Here is a 20786-nt window from a genome sequence, read left to right on the forward strand (position 1 = left end):
ATGGCGTACTATGAGCCTCAGGGTTGGCAAGCACCTACTGCGCGCCAGGCTTCATGGGAGCATCCCGTTCAGCCCCCATCGCGGTCAGGTATGCTCAGCGCTTATCTGTCCTTCCCATCGACAAAGATTGCTTACGGTGGTATCATCAGGATCGAGCTCAGTCTCTCAACGGGATGAGATGCCGGCTTTTTCGTCGCAATTTGACGGTACGGTTCTGAGTCCTCCTACATCCATACCCTCTTGGCCCTTCAGCAGCGGAACCTCGTGCGACTCCCAAAAAATCTCGAATCTCTCCCCGATACACTGATTGGAGCCGTGGCGGGGACGCTTGAACTGTGCGGTCAATGGTCTTAAGAACTTATCACTAATGGTCTGCAATAGAGGTCGATCGTGCCATCGATAATCTTGTCAAGAGTGGGAAGCTGTGGACGGCTCCCCGGCGAGATTCGATGCCCATGGCGATGGGCCGGCCTTACCCTGAGTACGGTATGTTATCCTTATAAACCACCTTTGGCGCGCGATAACTCCTGACACCCGGATTCAGATCCTCGTCTGACGGGAGCCGTGGCCCAGCGTCACCATTCGATCAGCGAGTTCGGCAACCCTAACGTCCCGGGATACTATGCAGCCCAGCGTTTCCAGAGTCGCCCCAACGAGGTAGAGCAGATGATGCAGGCAAAGCGTCGGATGGCAGCACAACGCGAGCGGGAGCTCCGCAACTATCATCAGGAGCAACAGTACAACCGAAGTACGTGGTAGCATCTGTCTTTTTGGATAACTTTCCCCTGTTTTCTTGATATTCCCCATGATTCGATGTTCACATTCATGTATTCGCTGTTTTGTATGATACTTTGGGCTTTGACCTCTTTCGTGAACATGAGTTTTAATATTTCTTTCCCCTAAAGGCCTGCTTGCCGAAATGTCTGGAAACAAATCCGAACGCTCGCTCAGCCCGGCCGCCGTGAATGAGGAAAGCCGTCGAGAGCTTCTAGCACGCCAGCATAGGGCTCTTTACGGAAATGAAAGCCCCGCCTTCTTCCCGCCCAACAACTTTGGCGACGATAACTCCCGGCCCGCGAGTCAAGCAGGCGGTACTCCGTCATCCGCTGCCGGTGTACGTGGCGCGTCTCCTCGTGGTATTGACCCTTTCGGCCTCTCGCAGACTCCAGTCCAGGGCAACACCGACAATGTCGCTCAAGTTACTGCCGGCGCAGCGTCACTCCAGTCCCCCTCTCGCGCTAACAGTACTTCGTCCCCGAGCTCCGGCATGAACCCTGTCTTCGGAAAATTCGACGGCTCTGACCAGACCCCGACCTCGACTTCCTCGCCTGGTAGGGCCGACTCGCCCTCTTCAAGGCAGGCACCCGTCAAACCTAACGCTGGCGCGATTGGTTCCGTGGGCCCGATCGGTTCTCGCCCTGTTCAGCAGTCAGGCCCTTCCCAGATCTCCAATCCTGCTTTGAACAAGCGCTCCACGACCCCCTTGCCGTCCCCTCTTGGCTTTGGCTTCACCTCCAGTGACGGAGTCGCCTCTGGAGCGAGCAACGACCGTGCGGCCTCTTCTGCCTCCAATCCTGTTGCCTCTACCTCCGCCACAACTGCCGGCGCCAAGGAATCCTCCGGGGGTGTCAGTCTGGGCTGGGCCAATGGCAGTGGTGTATGGGGCTCCAAGGGTGGCTTAGGCGTCCAGGCTTCCGTCTGGGGTTAAGGCGCATGACTGTATCAAAAGCTTCTAGCCCTGCATTTGTTCGACGTCTGTTCAGTGGTATCGTGGCGTTCTGAGGTTGGTTTCGCTTTTTTTTTTTGTCCTATTTACTCGAAATTTTGGGACAGAGCATGGTACATATTCGGAAGAAGTGGCTAGAGCAACTCTAGTCTAGCGCTCACTTCGTTCGATCCATATGTGGACAGTTAATTTGGTACATGGTTGGTTTACTGACTAAGGGACTTGGTTGGCCTGTTGGTTTCGGGAGTCGGTATATCCCCTTTTGATTGTGTTTGCATCCTGTGGTCTTCAGTCTGTTACCAATGACCTTTTTTTGTTTGTGATTTGCCTCCATTTGGTATTGCATATGTCTCCTTCCCCTTTGATTCATCTTGTTTTGGGTCTCCGCAGTACTTGGGTTGGGGAGTGAATTTGCATGTTTGTGGGTGTATTCCATGGGACTCTTATCTCGGCTCTTATTACGGGGGTTCCAGGTGTTCCATTCCATTGTCGGGTTTCGGTTGCGAGTTTGGTCGAGGTTTGATCTTTTTAATCTCAAATGATTGGGGGTGGGGGTACCTAATGGCCTATTTCTTTGTTGTCTATCCTTTCCTTTGGGCTTCTCGGCTTGGGGCTTCGGAAAAGGGATGGTGTGGAGCTGGCCAGTCTGTCTTTAGGAAAATGCTTACGGGAGTAGGTTCTGAATGTAATGTTTCCTGGGAATCTTTGTGTTTCTTATGTGCCCATCTTCGTTGCATTGGGACTTTCTCCGTACTTTATCGAGTTATCCATTCTCAGCCACAAAGCAACCTACATCCTCGCTGTATATGCAAAAGAGGAGGTTGATGCACGCTTGGGGAATGGCCCCATTCATGCTAGATCTGATACAATGAGCATGGTAAAAGTTCAGAACTCAAGGTGTACTCAATCTCCAGTGGAGAGACGGTCTATTCTAGTGTGAGGCTATATATTAAGTAGGATCATGCACACGGAATGAGACCAATGAAACTTTTGCGCGGACGTCAATGCCATGTCTCAGGCATCGTTATGTGCGCGGAATTGGACGAGAACAAACAACAACATTCTCGTAACGCCATGATTAAACGGCATTCGTGTGACGCTCATCAATCGTAGCCGCAGTGCCGTCATCATGGTGGGCACCATCAGCATCAGCATTAGCATTATGATTATTGTTAGAAGCCAAGTTAGCGCGGAGAGAGTCGATCTTCGCCTTTGCAGTGAACAGCCCCGCAAAGCCACGTTCCTGGTTCTTGCCGAGCCAGGGCTTGCGGGCTTCGCCCAGGACGCGCTTTCCGAGGAAGTAGATGAGCTGGCCGACAATGATGAGGACGAATGCGATCGGGTACATCCAATGGATGTGGTAGTGGAAGACCTCGATGCCGATGCAGACGCCCCAGAAATTCATGGTCAGCAAGGAGATGTTGAAGAAGGCTGCGGACGACAGGCGGAATAAGAGAGGGGCCATGCAGTAGAAGAATGCGAGACAGAGGGTGTATCCAGTGAAATAGCTACCGACTCTGCTGTTCCAGACGGCGATCTGGAAAGAGTGACGGTCGAAAATACCGGCCTGGACGCCGTTGATGATCATACCGAAGAACGCCATCTGACCGATCACTTCGTACACGGGGCGGCTGCTGACGAAGTATTCCTCTCCGGTGTTGGTGAGACCGTAGAAGCTCGCACCCAACAACGCAAAGAGATCGCCTTTGATCTGGTCGCCGCTGGAAACATCGCCTCCGTTTGTGCCCGTGATATGATCGGATGCAATCAAGACACCCATACCACCGATACAGATCAGAATACCGAGAATCTGTGTAATATGATAGCGCACGCGCAAGAAAAGAAAAGAGATGAAAACGACGACTGCGATGGCCCAGAAGTTGATCAACTGGGCGCTAAGCATTGTCGTATAACGGTATGCCAGCACAATGAAGTAATTGCCCTCGACGTCACAAAAAGCCAAGATAATATCTGTTTCAAATCATACAAGTCAGTAATGATGTTGCACTACACAGCAACTGTCTAATCACAGCGACTGAAGGAAGTAGAAAGAAGAGGACTCTCTCACATTTCCAGCCGTCGCGCCACATCAAGCGGAGCCAGCCCTTGAAACCATAACGATAGATTGTGTAAGGTGTAAATATGAGATTGAGCAAAACGTAATTGAAGAAAGACTGAAAAGCCGGAATCGAGGTACCCTCCTGACTAAGAAGGGTGCTGAAAGTACTTGTGGCAGTATTGGTAATGGCCAGCACCTGCCTATAAGCCTAGTGTCAGAGGTTTGTCGCGAATTCGCAGGCACTTGCAATGAGTCTTACCCAAGTATCAGCGTGATATAGAACTCCTTTGTTGTAAAGTACGCCCAGAATCCCCTCTTCTGCGTATCGATACGATCCGCAACGGCTTCAGAGCCAGAGTCCTCCTCCCGCGTATTCTCGTTGACAGTCACTGGATCGTTCTGCTTAGGAGGCTCGAAGTATGGAGCCGCGGTGGCGTCAGAAGCCACAGACGAGGTCTGCACTCCCACAGGGTTTTTGGTATCCGACATTGCGAGTGTTCGAACTGTATTTACAAAAAGGCAGGCTTAGACACAGCAGAAGCTCGTTAAGGCAAAAGGCTTGAATAATGCGATCAAGAGAGTTGCAGAAGAAGCGGGGTTGTTTATGGAGGGAGCTTTTTGACCTGAACGAACGCAAAACTCCCAGAAGTCGCTCGTCTTGGGTCCTAAGAGGAGGCCTCTATTCAGAAGAGTCGAAGACAAAGTCGGACAGGACTGAAGAGGAGAAAATCAGAAACCTGCGGCGAGGAAAAAGAAAAGTGGGCAGAGGTGAAGCGGAGTCGACTTTTCCTAATGCGGTAATTTTCACTACGGGACGCCGTCAATATTCGATAAGAAAGGCCTCGACCTCGTGGGGGCCATGAACCAATCAGACAGCGCCCTACTGGCATCTGGACATGTTTATGTCAGCAGATGGACTGGTTCCGCCCTGCAAAAGCCAATCATCATAAGGCGGCAAGTGATTCCACAGCTGCTAATCATACTAAACGATGGCCCTAAGACATTTCGATAATGGGGCATGGACGATAAGGTTAGCAGAACGCTCAGACCCATCAGATGGAGGTGGACTGATGGGTGGTATTTGATGAGGAAGTCAATTCAGCAATGCAGATTGCAGAGCTGTCGAATTATTGTCTGCAGTATCAGCAAGGATGTAAATGCCGTGAAAAGCCACCGTCAATTCGGACGACTGTTTTATGAACTGTCGAGCTGTTAGCAAAAAAGGGAACATCGGAGGTTACCGCGGCACCTGTCTAGACTTTCTAGTCATAGTCCGCCTGAGGCATGAATCTAGCTCGAGTCTCTTACTGTTTTTCTGAGAGATTTACGGAAGTGGACAATGTCTTAATTCAGGTGACTGAAGGAAGGGATCGTTGGATATGTCCCAAAATCCAAAGACGGCGTGGTCTTTTGACGAGAATGCCAGTTGAACTCTTTGATATAATACATGCAAAGAGAGCTTCGGCAGCCTGCGCAACCATCATCAATGACTGTTGGCAATTAGGAGTCCATCCAGCTCAAGCACTTGACTCCCTAAATCTCATGAAGCCATGTGACTTGTTGGATTGGCTCGTCGATGTTGGGTATCTCGTCCAAGACCATACATGCCCATCGTCGGTATAGCAGAACATGCGGCATCAGGATATCGGGAATGCGATTACATGATGCATCCTTCATCTTTCCGGTACACTAAGGATGGAGCATTTGTGAAGAGTCTGAACGTCGAGCTTATGTTCCATGGATAACGTGGGGAAAGGGCGTACTCATGAGTCTATTACCCTATGGTTTCCAGGAACTTTAAGTCACCTCGCAAGTCACACGGAACGAACGCCCATTAAGCTTCTTTCCTTCCGAGCCCTCTACCTTAGGCGGCCCCAAGCCTGACCCATCCCCCCTGTAGAGCTTCTTTTAGAGCTTCTTTTAGTCAGGTCGACCTGAGTACTTTAAGCCTTGTTTCAGATGAATCAATCGTACCTATTTCTTACCCTGAGGCCCTGACTCGCTCAGATGTCATAGCTGTGACTACCATGGCATGCTTGACCGGTCCTCCGATACCTGAGAACTGCATCTATTGATAAGAATAATAGGTAGTAGTTTATGTGTATTTATGATCATCTTAATTCCTTGAATTTATTTTTAGTATTAGTGAAATCATCAGCTCCTAGATAAATGATAGAACACCTCCTTGCTAGAAGAAATGACAGGAGAAGACCCCTGTTGTTGATGTGAGGGCACGTCATCCCAACCAAACCTTTTTTTTACCTCCCTGTTTGCCCGCTCTCTTGCAGATCCCCATACGGTATCTACCTATCTTTCTGTCTAGTTACCTTGCGTTTCCGCATCCGAACCAAGTAGGATTCCAGAAGGCTTTCAGCCAGCTTTATCCACCTATCGTCCACTGCTCGTTCATCGGTGTATTTCAGAGTAGCAATCTCATCGGCTTCACTACCTTATCTTAAGGCCTGACTTCCTGCCACCGCTATTCAGCGGAAATCTCACCGGTTCGCGGCACGAGGAGATAAGAGCCCGCCTAGGTATTCTCAAGTCTCTACGGTCGCGTGTCTGTCGCTTTTCTGCGCGCTCGCCGACCCCAAAGTGAGAAGGGGAAAAAAATCCCAGCGCCCGCCGACCGCTGCCGAGGCCGTCAGGTGGTCCGTCCCCAACTCAGGATCATCATCATCCGCAGCACAGCATCAAACATCGTTATCGTCCGCCTGTTGATATCGTTTCCGATCCTTCGTTTCCCCCTCAGAAATAATCCTCTTTTTGCCGCTCGTCCACGCGCATTCGTCGTTCAACCCTGGACAAGGCAGCGGCTGCCCTTCCTTTCCACTCCCCCGTGGCGGTTCTCGCGCCGGTACACTCGTTTCTTGAGTTGTTCCGGTTTGAAGAGACGCCACCTCTCCTTTCTGCCACACCATGGCGTCGGACTTACAACCACCCAACGATCGTAAGCGGGTCAAGGTCTACGAGCTGAGGGATAATGACTGGTTTGACCGAGGGACTGGGTTCTGTATGGGACAGATTCTCGACGTAAGTTTCTGTTGCCGCTTTCCCAGTCAGCGCGAAAGCTGCAGTTGACCTCGCGCTGAAGATTTCCATTTCTCTATGACTAACATGGCGTCTACGTCCCGTAGGATGAACCGCGAATATTCGTTCAGTCGGAGGATGAGCCCGATCGGGTGCTCCTCGAGACGAGAATCACCAAGGACGATGGCTATCAGAAGCAGCAAGGTCAATCTCCCTCGCGACCCTCATCCTATCGCATCATGAACCGAGAATTGAGAGGCTAACGCTCGTGCGCTCCGAACAGAGACCCTTATCGTATGGACAGAGCCTAATGGAACGGACATGGCATTGAGTTTTCAGGAAGCGGAGGGTTGCGCGGCTATATGGTAAGGCGTTGCGTGGACGCCCATCTCTCAGCTTTGTCGCTGATAAGTTACCAAGGAATTTTGTGAATAATGTCCAACAACACCTACACAGCTTGGCAGCAGCAGGTTAGTTGATATCCGTCCCCGTTGCTTCCAGGTCATCGTGGCAGATCCCTATGTGACCGGTAGACTGATTACGTCCGTTACTAGACGATGCCTTGTCCGACGACCTCGAGAGCTATCAGTCAATTATGCTACCTCCGCCTGAGCTTGGGAATCTTCCGGAAATCGATCACATCATGAGAGCAGCCAGCATCACTCAAGCCGGTCGCGACGCGCTGTCCAAATTTGTCATTAGAGACGAGTATATTCCGAAACTGATACCTTTAGTCACTGTCGCAGAGGATCTGGAGAGCCTTCCGGATTTGCATCGACTTTGCAACATAATGAAATCGCTTATTCTCCTCAATGATAACACTATTATTGAGACAGTCGTTACCGATGATATTATTCTGGGAGTGGTCGGGGCATTGGAATGTGCGTGATAATCGGCCCCTCTGTCTTATTCGACTCTCGCAGGATGTATATGGCTAATTCATCTCAGACGATCCCGAATTCCCTACCCACAAGGCCAATCATCGTCAATATCTCGCAGATCAGAGCCGTTACAAGGAAGTCGTTCCCATAAAGGATCCCATCATTCGCCGCAAGATCCGCTACACATGGCGCCTACAATATCTGAAAGATGTGGTGTTGGCTCGAATACTGGATGACCCGACATTCTCTGTCCTCAACTCTCTGATTTTCTTCAATCAGGTGGAGATAGTGAATCACATTCAGTCGAATGGACCCTTCTTGAAAGAACTCTTCTCGGTTTTCGACCCTCGGAATACAGATTTGAAGCGCAAAGATGACGCCGTGCAATTCCTTCACCAGTGCGCTGGAATCGCGAAGAATCTACAGGCTCCCGCGCGCGCCAATCTGTTTGCGAACTTCATCAATCACGGCCTTTTCGCCGTCATTGCCTTTGCCATCAAACATCTCAATCCAGCCATGCGCACTACAGGAGTCGATCTCCTTGTAGCTCTGCTTGATCACGATCCAATCATGATGCGCGGATATATGCTCAAGGCCGTCAACGAAAAGAAAACACCCCTTACCGATACTCTGATCGATCTCCTGCATGCCGAATCTGACCTTGGTGTGAAGAATCAGCTCGCAGATGCGATCAAAGTTCTATTGGATCCTCAAATTCCTTTGCAGGACGCCATGGGTCGGGCTGGTCCCGAATATTTTTCGAAATTTCGTCCTAATATTCTCTCTGATGCGTTTATGCAGAATCACTTTGATGAATCCGCTAGAAGACTCTTTCTTCCCCTCAGACGGCTTGAGAATCGCGCCAACCGTAAGTACTGCGTGCATTGAATGGTCATTATTCTCGAACGATACTAACTGCTACAACGGCTACGCAGTTAACGATCTCACGTTTCAAGAAGTATCCCTATATTCACATCTGGTTGATATCCTCACATTCTTCGTCCGTCAACATCTCTACCGAAGCCGTAACGTCATTCATAACGAGGGCCTTGCGCCCCGAATCGCCCAGTTACTTAGAGTTCCTCAGAAACACCTCAAATTAAGTGAGTCCATATCCCAATTCTGCAGGCTTTGCTTCGGATCTCTAACGTCGTACTCCTTCAGCCGCTTTGAAATTCTTCCGCACCTTGGTCAGCCTGCAAGATACGTTCTATCAGGCGTTGATGACGCACAACAACACTTTCGGGCTGATCCTAGACATTGTCTACGAAACCATGCCTCGCGACAACCTCCTCAACTCAGCATGCCTTGAGCTCTTTGAGTTCATCAAACGAGAGAATATCAAACCCATTGTTCTTCACATTGTTGAAAAATACCGTGAGAAGATCAAGGATATCACTTATGTTGACACCTTTCAGAATTTGATTCTGCGCTACGAGCAGATGCAAGGCTATGGAGCAGAGGCGGACTCAACTCTCTTTTCACAAGAAGAGGAAGCGCGAAAATTACAGGCCAATGGCCAACGCTGGCAAGGGGTCAAGGAGATGGATGCTGCTGAAGAGKAATACTTCAACGCATCCGATGACGAAGATGAGGTAAGATGCGCCGCGCCCAGTAGTACAAAAATTTTCCACTCGCTGACTTCTAATTCTCAGTGGCAGCAAGAGAATCGTGTGCCTGGTGCTGTCGTTGTCAACGTGCAGAATGGCGCAGCTTCGCCAGTAGTGAAACCCTTGGTTGATTATCCAGACGATGATGAAGATGAGAATGCCATGGATACAAAGCCAGAAGCCGACGAACTCCAGGCGCAGCCAACACCACAGGAAGAGGATGCGACTGCCGATATCTCGTTGGAGACGCAGTCGACCCCGGTTTCTCTAAGCATACAGACTCCTCCGGAACGCCTATCAGAGAAGCGTCGACGTGAAGAGGAGGATGACGATGAATTGGTCAAGCTAACCTCAGGGCCGAAAAGGAGGAGCTCTACGAGCAGTAGCTCTAGCAGTGCAGGTCTTCTACGGAGAAAGCGAGGCATGTCAATTGGGACTCTTTCTACTGCCGAAAAGGGATCAACTCAGAATGTTTCGGGTGGTTTGGGTGGCGCAGCGCCTAAACGAATCGCTATCAACCTCGGTCCCGCAGTCAAGCCAGCCACCTCAGAAACCGAGTCGAACGATCCGACCTCAAGTCATACGAGCAATGAGAAAGAAAACCGGGTTGACAGTGTGAAAGAAGAGGCTTGATGACTTCTTCTTCCCTTGTTCTCGTGTTCGGCTGTTGTTATCGTGTGAGCAGTATTCGGCCTGAATACTGCTCTTATGCTTGTTCAGGCTACGGGATCATTCTCTCTGTTTGTCTTCAAGAGTCCTCGCCTTAGAGATACCAGATGATGCGATCATCATTTTGCGCTTTTCCACTTTCGAAAACCAACATCTGACTGTGACGGTCTGTTGTATTGTTTTGATCCCATTTTACACATCCTTCCAGTTCTGGTATTCATAGATGCTGTGTATCATCTTTCTTTTGTTGATGTTGTTGACGGTTTCTGGCTTTGCATACCACAGCCTCTTCTCGCAATCAGGTCTTTTCGATATGAGTCGATCTATTATATCCCCTTCGCTTGCCTGTTTGATATCACGGTGTTGCATTCTACATTTTGTTTGATTCATACGTGGTGTGCTGGTTGATTTGTCCATGGCTGGCGAACAAGGGGCTTGAAAATCGGAATTACTATAACAGCACCTGCAAATGCTGTTGCATTAGCGCGATTTAGGATTTTATCGAAATCCAGATGTTTGGGTTTCTTTTCATCTACATTTGGGTTCTTTACAGCACTGGTACTGGGAGGGGAATAGGGCTGGATGGAACGGACCGCAATGACCCTGTGTATGTTTGAAATGCGAAGCGGCAAGGAAGAGGTCTTTCCATCTATATCCCTCGTCTCGCTTCATTTCACAACTAGGAATTATCCTAGAGGACGATTAATGGACGAACTATTGCGCAAGTCGATGCTTATTTTTCTGGGAAAATATTGACTGCACATATTTGTCCGCACAATGATCATATATATTCGACCCAAATCATTTTCTTACCAATCGAAAATCGCCAATAAGGATAGTGTAGCATTATATTGTAGGGCTGAAGACATTAATACTGGCCAGTCCACCACGATCAACTCACAATGTGCAGACCAACTGCGAATGCCGAATCCCAGAATCATTGATGCTGAGGCGGAATGGTCAATAGGCTGTTGTTCGCAGTCGGCCATCCACTTTTAAAACAAGAGCTCGTTCTGAGCCTAGCCAAGCTTAAGTTGGATTTTAGTTTTAAATCAATGGCCTCAAGATGCTTATCTCGTTCATTATGGATGCTCATTGCAAATCGTTAATTAAAACGTTGCCGTCCTCTCCATCGAATTTCAAATGGTTCAGTGGATACGTCCTAAAGCCGAGGAACACCATCTACTACATCATAAAAGTCAACCACGACCATTCCGCATTCATCAAGTCCAATAGTTCAATAGCCTAGTTAACTATCTCATGATTCGCCGGTATATCACCTCGCAAATATACCGCCCAACAATCCGGAAGATGTCAACATCCCCCCAGCCGCGCATCACGCCCGACACGTTTCTCCACACTGTTTCCCTGCAGAAGAGCAGGTCGGGTCCCATCCCGTCTTCGTCCCCGGTCACCATTTTCATGATCTCAGGGAATCCGGGACTAATCGGATACTACCATACCTTCCTGTCGCTTCTTGCTGACAAACTGGGTTCGCGCGGCGCGCAGATTCAGAGCCGTAGCCATGCGTGTGAGTTTCAGATCTACGGACATAGCCTGGGTGGGTTCGAGCTCGACCAGCGCGGGAATCTAGATGCCGGGAAGCGCTTGTTTGATCTTGAGGACCAGATCTGCTATGCCCAGGGGAAGCTTGATGGGTTCCTTACGGGGGCGGAGACTAAACAGAAGGTCATTCTTGTTGGTCATTCGGTGGGCGCTTATATCGCTATGGAGATTCTGAGGAGACATGGGGAGAGGTCAGATGCTAAAGCTGGGGTTGGAGCTGATAAGGCCGATTTCGATATCGTTGGCGGGATTATGCTCTTCCCTACTGTCGTGGATATCGCCAAGTCGCCTTCCGGGCAGAAGTTGACGGTGAGTTTGTTCCGCTGGTTTCCGGTGCAATACTGATTCGAGGCAGCGATTGCTCTACTTTATACCCCAGCTGGCACTAGTCGTTGGCTTTCTGGCCAGGGTTCTGGCAACGTTACTTCCAGGCAATCTGCTGCGTGGTCTAATCAAGATTGTTATGGGGTCGCCACCGAATAGTGCGGTTGAGACAACCGCGGCGTTTATCCAGAGCAAACGTGGCGTTAGACAAGCTTTGTTCGTTCCCATTCCCATTTCCCGTTCATTGCCATGTTAGCGTTGGGAGATCTTCTAACGGGTGCAGACACATGGCCGCTGACGAGATGCGGACCATCACCTCGGACAAATGGAGCGATGATGTCTGGGGTGTGTCGACGGCCAACGAGCCGCTAACTCGGTTGTTCTTCTACTTTGGGCGAAATGACCATTGGGTTGCGGAGCGGACGAGGGATGAGATCATTGAGCTTCGAGGGCGTATAGAAGGTGGGCCGACGATGTCGGTTTGCGAGCTTGGGCTGCCGCATGCGTTTTGCATAAGTGAGTAGTTTGCTACTGCTCTGGCTATGGGCTATAGGCTTGGTACTGACAAAGAGTTCTACAGGACATAATGATATTATGGCGGAGAAGGTGGCTGATATGATTCTGGATATTGTATCGGCTTGAGACGGTCAAAGGCGGTGCTTGGAGGTGTAGAACTATTGCCTGGCTTGATGACTTTAATATAGACCAAGACGAGTGATGAGCAATCGGGCATTGCTTGTATCTGATACACGAGCATGGACTCATATCAGGGATCCTGTCTATCATTTCCAGCAGCATGGCTTCGAGCCATGCGGACCTTGAGGAAGGGTCCGTTGCATGTACATACCCATACGAGATAACACATTGCATGCCATCAACTTTGGGATGACGTAATAAGCAGAGGTCAAAGATACTCCAGTTTGGCCTCCGTCACAATTACCACTAAAGCGAACCGTGAAGACATTTGGGTATCTCTATAAACAAACTCTATCCCTCTGGCAGATTTGTCGTGTAACGACATCAGGGAAAGCAGAACGATAGATACGTACCCGGAACGAGGCTAAGAGTTCCCCTGGTAAGCTAGTCCTGCTCTTCTGAACAAATCCCCCAGAACATCCTGTCGAGGTTGCGGTTCCGCCGCCGGCGTCTCCATCGATGTTTGCTGCCATTGCTGTGGACCAATATTGTGCGCCTTAACACTCCATTCATCGTCCTGTGCTCTCTGTTGGCCAAAGAGGTCCTTCAAGGAGATCTGGCGGCCCATAGGAACACTCGAGAGCATTTCATCCATGGAGCCAGCCTCAGCGGCAGCAGCAGCAACATGAAGGCCGTTCTGACGCGCCGCTTCTAGTCGCTCATGGGCGATCTTCAGACTCTGGCCTGCATGAACGGCGCATTCTCGGATCATATGGGCGTTGATTGTGCGTGTTTCAGCTGTCGAGTTTGGCGGTGGCTCGGAGTAGATCCAGAGGCCGTAGATACGGACGTCGGTTGGGTTCGCATTCTTCTGGGCACCATTGTAGTCATTATTGTTGTTCATGCCTTGGTTTCTATCCATGTCGTAGTCGGATTTGATGATGACATATTCCTCCGTAAGCTCCACATTGTCTCCGTCCGTCAACAGAATATCAAAGTTGTTGAGGCCGCGTCGGTTCAGTACGAAGACGCTGTATCGTTCCTCCCCTAGACTTCCTTGAGATAGTTGACAGACAAACAGTGACCCCTCAACACCGCTTTTTTCCCACTGTCGGGACGTCGGGTTGAACAAGTAAATCACTGCGTATGGAGCGAGAGAGAGAATCGAGTTCACAGACGGGTTATGGCGGCGGACGACGGAGAGGTTCAGCTCCTCGTTAGAGCGTAGCGGCGGGGGAGGCATGTGCTGTTCTTGCTGTTGTTGCGTGTCGGAAAAGTAGTTTGGGTAGTCGGATTCATAGTCGGAGGGTTGCGTGCCATGGTGATTGTGACGATGATTGTTGCCATTGCCATTGTTCGACCGTCGGGGTTTGCGGGTCGTCATTGTGAGAAAATGCGTAGTACAGGGGAATACTCATACAGTTGTCCCCTGCTGACTCGTGGTAATAGAGGACTGAGAATATATCACTTCAAGATATGGATGGAGGAAGGGGTGGCAGTAGCTAATCGAGAAGATTGTTGGATGCGGAATATCGGTGACGTTGATGGAGAAGATAAAAGAATGCTGAACCCCGCGAACAGGTCAAGCGGAGCACCTACGATTCAATCATTTCCTGATCAATGCTACGCGCTTCTCTGCTGTGTTGGAGACAAGCAGCATCAAATCGTATCTTTGTATTGTATGTTATCAGCCGACCTATTCTTGGACAGAATTATAGTTCCGCCATCCAAGGACCGCTTCAATTGCCGTCTTGCCATCGCCTGTCGTCATTCGTATCGACCTCCTGCCGCCATCCGTCCCATCGCCGCCGCGTCGTCCTCTTCTCTCCCTCCACACTCAGACCCCCGCATTCCCGCTAGACATCTCGTGACGCAGGGACAATTCGCCGGTTCCTGATCGACAGCTCGCATTTAAGATTCTGTCCCGATGACTTAGACCGTCACGCGACGCCCCTGTTACTTCGCTACCTCTCTTTGCGCCTCGCGGTGGGGAATAGAGCCTCTCTCGGAGGTAGAGTCCTGGTCCCTTGAATCATACGCGGGGAACAGAAGGAATATATATAAACCATCGTTCGAATAATGGGCCGTGTTTCGGTCAGATCCTCACAGCATGAGTTCAAACACCGATCAGTCGGGGTCGCAACCGCCCGTATCTTCAATCCCCGGTGGGTATCAAAGCGACAGTGACAGCAGCTCCTCCGGTCGCCATCCCGACGAGCATCATGACCCGCTCGCGCTTCCTAAGGCCGTCAAGGCGAGAAAGTCGGAGTATACCCGCGAGCAAACGCTGCGCGTCAAGGTCGGCACATGGAATGTGGCAGCCATCCGAGGCACGGAGGAAGATGTTGGAAAATGGTTCGTGGAACGAAAGGGTATATGCGAACAGCTCTCTGGTCTGAAGCTGCAGGATCCCCGAGATATGTCCGATGGGACTGATTGGGGGTCGGGAGACGACGCTTCGAAGGATGCTCAGGTCGGCCAGCCGAAACGCAAAGGATTTCTCAAACTCCCTCCGTACGAGCCGGAGAAGGTCGGACTCTACGTTCTAGGATTACAGGAGGTTGTTGACGTCTCGTCGGCTGCGGAGGCATTGAGGCCATACGTTGATCCAGGACCATCGAACAAATGGAAGGCGGCGCTTGAGAAATCCCTCCCAGAGGGGTTTCAGCTCGTTTCGGAGACTCAGCTGGTGGGACTCATGCTTTTGATATATGCGGCTCCTTCCGTTGTCGAGAGCATATCTTCGGTTAGCTCCGCCAATGTGGGTACAGGACTTTTGGGCTACATGGGCAATAAAGGTGCTGTAGCAACGCGACTGATGCTTGGTGAAACGACTTGTCTTGTGTTTATCAACTCGCATCTTTCCGCTGGCTCGGATAAGAGTAGCTTGGAACGGCGCAATTGGGATGCATCTCAGATTGTTGGACGCGCTAAATTTGACCCCATTGACCCAGACAAGGGCCTGAGAGAGGATCCTGGGGATAGTATTGGAGGAGAAGATTTCGCATTTTGGTTTGGTGACCTGAACTATAGACTTGAAGATATTCCGGGAGGTGACGTGCGACAAGTCCTCGCTCGGCATACAGAGAATGAATATGACAAGAGACATTTGCCGTCACACCATGTCGAAGGAGAAGTGCCATCATCACCAATGGTAGGCGTCGAACATGATAATAATCCGGAAGAATCATTTCCAGCTCTATCCGACGAGGAAATCGACCCTCATACGGACCCGTCGTCGCTACAAACTACTATTGCATCTCTGCTGCCCCATGACCAGCTTCGTATGCAACAGAAGAAGAACAAGGCTTTCCATGACGGTTGGAGAGAAGGGAACATTGCATTCTTACCGACATACAAGTATGATGTAGGGAGTGTGGCCAGGTTCGACTCTAGCGAGAAGCATCGTGGGCCCAGTTGGTGCGATCGAATTCTGTACCGGACACGCCACGACAGACTGAGGCATGAAAAGCTGGTTCAAGAAGCCGAGAAGTCGAGGAAAAGGGACGAAGAAATGAAAGCAAGAGGCTTGGATAAGGCAGCTGCTGATGACAACGTATTATTTGACTACGACCCCGACGTTGATGGTGCCGACAGTGGGGACGAGTATGACCCAACTAAGGATAAATCGAGCGACAGTGCTTCGGTGTCTTCCGACTCTGATACGGATGAGTGCTGTCGGCTCGAATATTATGTGTCACATCAAGGTATTCTATCATCGGACCACAAGCCTTTGACTGCTGGTTTTACGATCAAGTATGAAGCTGTCGACCCTCATCTGAAAGCCAAGGTACATCAAGAAGTTGTACGGGAGCTAGACAAGGCCGAGAATGAATCGCGACCTGGCTTGACGATCGTAGTCGATACACACGGAGCGGATCCCAGAAAGTCCACAACAGATCCGAATGCGGTTGACTTTGGTGATGTTGCTTTCGATGTACCCATCACCCGCTCACTCACTGTTGCAAATACGAGTGGCGTGCCCGCTACTTTCCGTCTTGAGAGGCCCGATCAAGCCAGTGAACAGAAGACACCATCATGGCTGGAATACAAAATTGAAGCACCCACTCACCATGGGGAAGATAAGAAACGGAAAACGAACGAACGTACTCTGTTTCCCGGGGAACTCGCCAACATTGATATAACAGCACATGTTCACGATATCGAGCATGTTCGTTTGCTGAACAACGATCAACTCAAGCTTGAGGACATCCTTGTCCTTAGGGTGACGGGTGGTCGCGATCATTTCATCTCTGCTTATGGGCAGTGGTTACCTACATGTTTTGGTCGCAGCGTGGAAGAACTTACCATGATGCCCGAAGCCGGTGCGCGAAGCCTATTGAAAAGGGACAAATCAGAAAAAGAGCGTGATCACGATGAAACTGGCCGCCTATCAGCCCCTCGCGAGCTTTTCCGCCTGACCGAGGCTATTTCAGAACAGTCTGAACGTGCCATTGCTGAGTGGGGAATGACAAAAGGTGATTTCGACGAAGAGTTGCCCCCATGGGCAAAGGACCAGGGTGCTGGATGGCCATTTGACCCAGAGACGTGGACTTTGACGGATAAGGAGCAACGATCTCGGCACTTGGCTTCAGTCCGTGAAGCCTTGGACACCAATCAAGACTTCAGGTCTATCTTTGCTCCCGAGGTAACCTCGCTCCATCGATTAGAGCTTCTGTGTGAGACCTTGTTGGCCTTTCTTCGTTCACTGAGAGATGGAATAGTCACGGCTCCCATTTGGGAGAAAATGGAACAGCAGATGGTTACGCGTGAACGGGCTAAGTCACCTCCCCTGTCCTGGGATGAAACCCAGGCATGGGTCCTAGAGACACTCGCCTACTCCCCCGCTCACAGCGTCTCCTTCACATTCGTCACCTTTATGCTCGCCCACATTGCCAACGAGATTGCCCCGTTGCCGTCTACGGCACCAGCACTCCCTGAAATATCGAGCCAACAACATCAAGACAAGAAGAGGGATAGTGTTCTGTCCACCAGAAGCGGACAGTCTTCTGATCCAACTGCAGCTGAAACAGCAGCCTCGGTTTCGGGGGGCAGTATCAAACGCCGACCGCGTGTCTTGACAGCCTCCAGCTTATCGGGCCTTCAAGCCAACGCCAGTCATCGCCGACAAGCAGTCGAAACAGCCTTATCTTCCATCTTTGCCTCCGCTCTCATTTCCGCCAATACTGTCCCTAGCAAGGACAAGGAGCGGCGAGCCATGGAGGAGAGAAAACGAAGTATTATCGAGCCATTCCTGAAGACGGTTGGGGTTGATAACATGGGCCCATCGGGAGGTGCTCCGTAATCACCCACCCTTGTATAAACTTTTCTTATTTTGCTCACGCAAGTCGGTCGCGCTTTTCGCGCTTCGGATAGGAGGTTCTTGTGTCTTACTGATAGAGCTGGGCGGTCTGTTCTCTGTATATCACGTCTGCTCTCACGTCTTCTTCTCAGTACATTGTTAGATTATATAGTCATCGTGCGGTGGCCTTTTGGTTGCGCATTGCAAGACGCAGGGCTGGGATCATTTTGAGTCAATAGACATATTGTCACTTTATCACTGGCATTATGCGTAGCTTGAATTAAAACCCCTGAATAGCAGGACAAATGTAAGCCATGAATGCTCTTCGCAGGACGCCATCGCCTGTCCAGACCTATCTCCAGAATCTCGAACCCGAGTACAGACCCCACAGATGCTGATGAAGACAAAGAGAAAGAGAAAGAATAAACAAAAGAAGAGCACAGCATTGGTCCATATTGACCAGGCAATGAATAAACGCCCGAATCACAACCCGATGGCTCTGAAGCCAAACCTGTATCATGATAGTATACTTTCCAAAACCATATCAAAACCCTTCCCACTTCCGTTTGCTATTGATACTCCCGAATTGGTTTGAGCGCTGGACCACCGCCCATGTCCTGTTGGGGAGTCCTTCTGAACTGCCTCGAAGAGGAACTTCTGACATCTCGCGGCGACTTACCCTTGCTCGATCTTCGTGGTGGCTTCGAGAGCAGCATATCTTTGCAATATTGTAGACATCGCGTTGATAGCTGAAAGGGGAGGCGTGCCAGGGACATGAAGATCTGCACGGGGAGCAGGATAATTGCATATATGCTATTGAATAATCCCGATAGAGCACCCAACGGCTGACGCGAGCCGGAGCGTTGCGCTGATGCCGCCAGAGCAATAGCATCATGCACTTGGGTTTCGAGCGCTTGGAATTTTGCCTCCGTCTGAAACGACGTGAGCGCTGTGCGCTTCTCATAGCGCCGAACCGCACGATTCAAGGCATCGATCTCCGGTTGGAAGCCTTTGCGGATTTCCGCGGTTGCTTGCGAGATGAGATTTTGGAGTTGTTCCTGGTCTTGTGGGTGGTCTGATGATCCGGATGACAGTCGAGCCGCAGCTGTTTCAGCGACGTGTGCTTCGAGTTCCTCGAGTCGCTTGGCTAGGTCCTTGATCTTTTTCGGGTCCAGTCTCTCGTCGTCGTCGGCAGATGCAGCGACAACGCGCTGAAGATGGAGTGTGCGCGCCTGCACCATCTTCAGCAGGTGGGCGAATGGCCGAATCTCTGACGCCAGTAGGAAAATAGTTAGGTTGTAATTGGATACTAATCCTTCCGATGGCCGCGACAATTTGGATCTGATAGCATGGAGTAGCCATGTCCCGATCATGGGAAAGATGAAGCACGATGCAAGAGCAACTATTTCATGGATTTGAAGCTCCCTACTGGCCTCGTTGGCGGCACTCGGGACTCGTTGCTCCTTTCGAGGCCCTCTATCAGTCGCATTCTTTCGCTCTGCATAGGTTTCCTCGTTGTCATCCGTGTCGAGTTCTACATTTGAAGTGACAGAATCGTAATATACGTCCTCTTGTTTCAAGGCCTGAGCAGAGCGATACCATTCCCTGGTCCTTCAGTTAGGAAAAGACATGTGGAATGCGTAGAATGAGGGCATTTAGCTCTTACCATGGTAGCCTCACCGACCAGTTGAGGAAGATAGCTGCCAGAATCAGCAGAGTGATATCTGTTACGACTGCACTTCCATTTTTAAAAAAGATGCCAGCAATAGCAGGCAATAGTGCCAGTCCAAGAGGCGCAGATTGCCAGTTCGATTCCTCGTTTGGCAAAGCAATGTCCCCTTTCTGAACTACACGAGGGAACAATAACTCGTCAGTTGAGGAGCGAATCGAATTTCGGGCTTCAGATACTGAATCCGAAAAGCTTGAATTGCGACGTTGATCCTGAATGCTTGACGAACCCTCTGCAAAGGTTGCAGCACGGGTCGGKCCTCGATGGCGGAGGTTCAGGGATCCGGTCGCGTGAACGTGGGGTCGGGCGCTCTCCATAGGGGCCTGGGGTGAAGCCGATCTCTGGGGTTGTTCTGGCATGACGGTAGCGGATTAGGTGCCGCAATCCATAGGTATCTTGGGAATGATAGAGACTCAGATGTACCACATGGTATACCAAGATACATGCCAGGAGGTAGAGTTGAGAAAAGGAATCGAAGTTCAGGCCATTTGGGCGCGCTTTTGCAAAGGCGTTGATCCTGCTTGGAGTGTTGCATTGAACCTGACCAAGCGCGGAGAGAGGACGCCAGAGGTACGTAATAGCGACTACATGCGCCACAGAAGGGGCTGCCTGAAAAAGCAATAACAAAACCTACCCACTACGTTTTTGAGGTTATTCCAGCCCCTCGAGTGCTCGTTGAAGCAGTTATTAAACAATGTACCTATTCGCTCAAAGATTGCATGGAATGGTCTTCTCTTCCATCAGTGGCCGGTGTGGAGTTTGAACATGACGCTTCACTTTCCAAAGCCTCGGGAATCTAAATCTGCAACTGCTCGACAATGTAACCTACAATCAGAGATCATCGATCATGTGGGGTTTGAAATCGGTTCTCATCAGGTCTCTTCGCGAACGCCAATTGTTCAAGCAGTCCAAGTATCTCGAAGTCTGAAGAAATTTTCGCCCTGGAAGTGTAGTCCGTTATCCTTTCCTTTCTAGGCTTGGAGATGTCGGGTGAGCCATGTCATGACAGTCTTATATATTACTACCCCGGAGTAGGCATTACCTCGCTCCAGATAACAAAAAGGAGAGGGAAAAGACGTATGAGAGGTACTGTACCGTCTCCAATCCCTGGATAGCTGCGTGTGATCTTATGATGGATGGCATCCAATCGCCTGTTGATTTGTCGCGGCCATCATACGGACATTCCTTACCGACGACACAAGATGCCGTTGTATGCGTTCTGTGAAACCAAGAGTCGAGGTCTCACAGCGACTG

The 20786-nt window shown here is 50.3% G+C and overlaps 7 protein-coding genes across 7 annotated transcripts; 4 read left to right on the forward strand and 3 right to left on the reverse strand.

Moving 5' to 3' along the window:
* On the forward strand, nt 1-1708 carry Asppvi_004568 (uncharacterized protein; the record flags this gene model as incomplete). Its single annotated transcript, XM_043300518.1, has 5 exons — nt 1-88; nt 150-206; nt 382-486; nt 545-748; nt 906-1708. The coding sequence occupies 5 exons, from the start codon at nt 1-3 to the stop codon at nt 1706-1708; spliced, it is 1257 nt and encodes a 418-aa protein (XP_043156453.1).
* Nucleotides 1709-2804: 1096 nt separating this feature from the next.
* Asppvi_004569 (DUF914 domain membrane protein) lies at nt 2805-4274 on the reverse strand (the record flags this gene model as incomplete). Its single annotated transcript, XM_043300519.1, has 3 exons — nt 2805-3697; nt 3795-3985; nt 4045-4274. 3 exons carry the CDS (start codon nt 4272-4274, stop codon nt 2805-2807), a joined length of 1314 nt encoding a protein of 437 aa, XP_043156454.1.
* A 2430-nt stretch (nt 4275-6704) lies between these two features.
* On the forward strand, nt 6705-9939 carry Asppvi_004570 (SMEK family protein; the record flags this gene model as incomplete). Its single annotated transcript, XM_043300520.1, has 9 exons — nt 6705-6818; nt 6923-7019; nt 7099-7180; nt 7236-7285; nt 7370-7696; nt 7764-8564; nt 8632-8799; nt 8861-9291; nt 9352-9939. The coding sequence occupies 9 exons, from the start codon at nt 6705-6707 to the stop codon at nt 9937-9939; spliced, it is 2658 nt and encodes an 885-aa protein (XP_043156455.1).
* A 1347-nt stretch (nt 9940-11286) lies between these two features.
* Asppvi_004571 (bifunctional triacylglycerol lipase/ester hydrolase) lies at nt 11287-12507 on the forward strand (the record flags this gene model as incomplete). Its single annotated transcript, XM_043300521.1, has 4 exons — nt 11287-11850; nt 11897-12081; nt 12149-12381; nt 12446-12507. The coding sequence occupies 4 exons, from the start codon at nt 11287-11289 to the stop codon at nt 12505-12507; spliced, it is 1044 nt and encodes a 347-aa protein (XP_043156456.1).
* Nucleotides 12508-12925: 418 nt separating this feature from the next.
* Nucleotides 12926-13885, reverse strand: Asppvi_004572 (Dcp1 family protein; the record flags this gene model as incomplete). The annotated part of the gene is made up of 1 exon (XM_043300522.1): nt 12926-13885. The coding sequence occupies one exon, from the start codon at nt 13883-13885 to the stop codon at nt 12926-12928; it is 960 nt and encodes a 319-aa protein (XP_043156457.1).
* Nucleotides 13886-14611: 726 nt separating this feature from the next.
* Asppvi_004573 (phosphatase family protein) lies at nt 14612-17806 on the forward strand (the record flags this gene model as incomplete). Its single annotated transcript, XM_043300523.1, has 1 exon — nt 14612-17806. One exon carries the CDS (start codon nt 14612-14614, stop codon nt 17804-17806), a length of 3195 nt encoding a protein of 1064 aa, XP_043156458.1.
* A 566-nt stretch (nt 17807-18372) lies between these two features.
* Asppvi_004574 (uncharacterized protein) lies at nt 18373-19891 on the reverse strand (the record flags this gene model as incomplete). Its single annotated transcript, XM_043300524.1, has 2 exons — nt 18373-19408; nt 19470-19891. The coding sequence occupies 2 exons, from the start codon at nt 19889-19891 to the stop codon at nt 18373-18375; spliced, it is 1458 nt and encodes a 485-aa protein (XP_043156459.1).
* Between the last annotated feature and the right edge of the window lie 895 nt (nt 19892-20786).

This window comes from Aspergillus pseudoviridinutans, assembly GCF_018340605.1.
Source record: "Aspergillus pseudoviridinutans IFM 55266 DNA, scaffold_3, whole genome shotgun sequence".
In the NCBI taxonomy this organism is placed as follows: domain Eukaryota; kingdom Fungi; phylum Ascomycota; class Eurotiomycetes; order Eurotiales; family Aspergillaceae; genus Aspergillus; species Aspergillus pseudoviridinutans.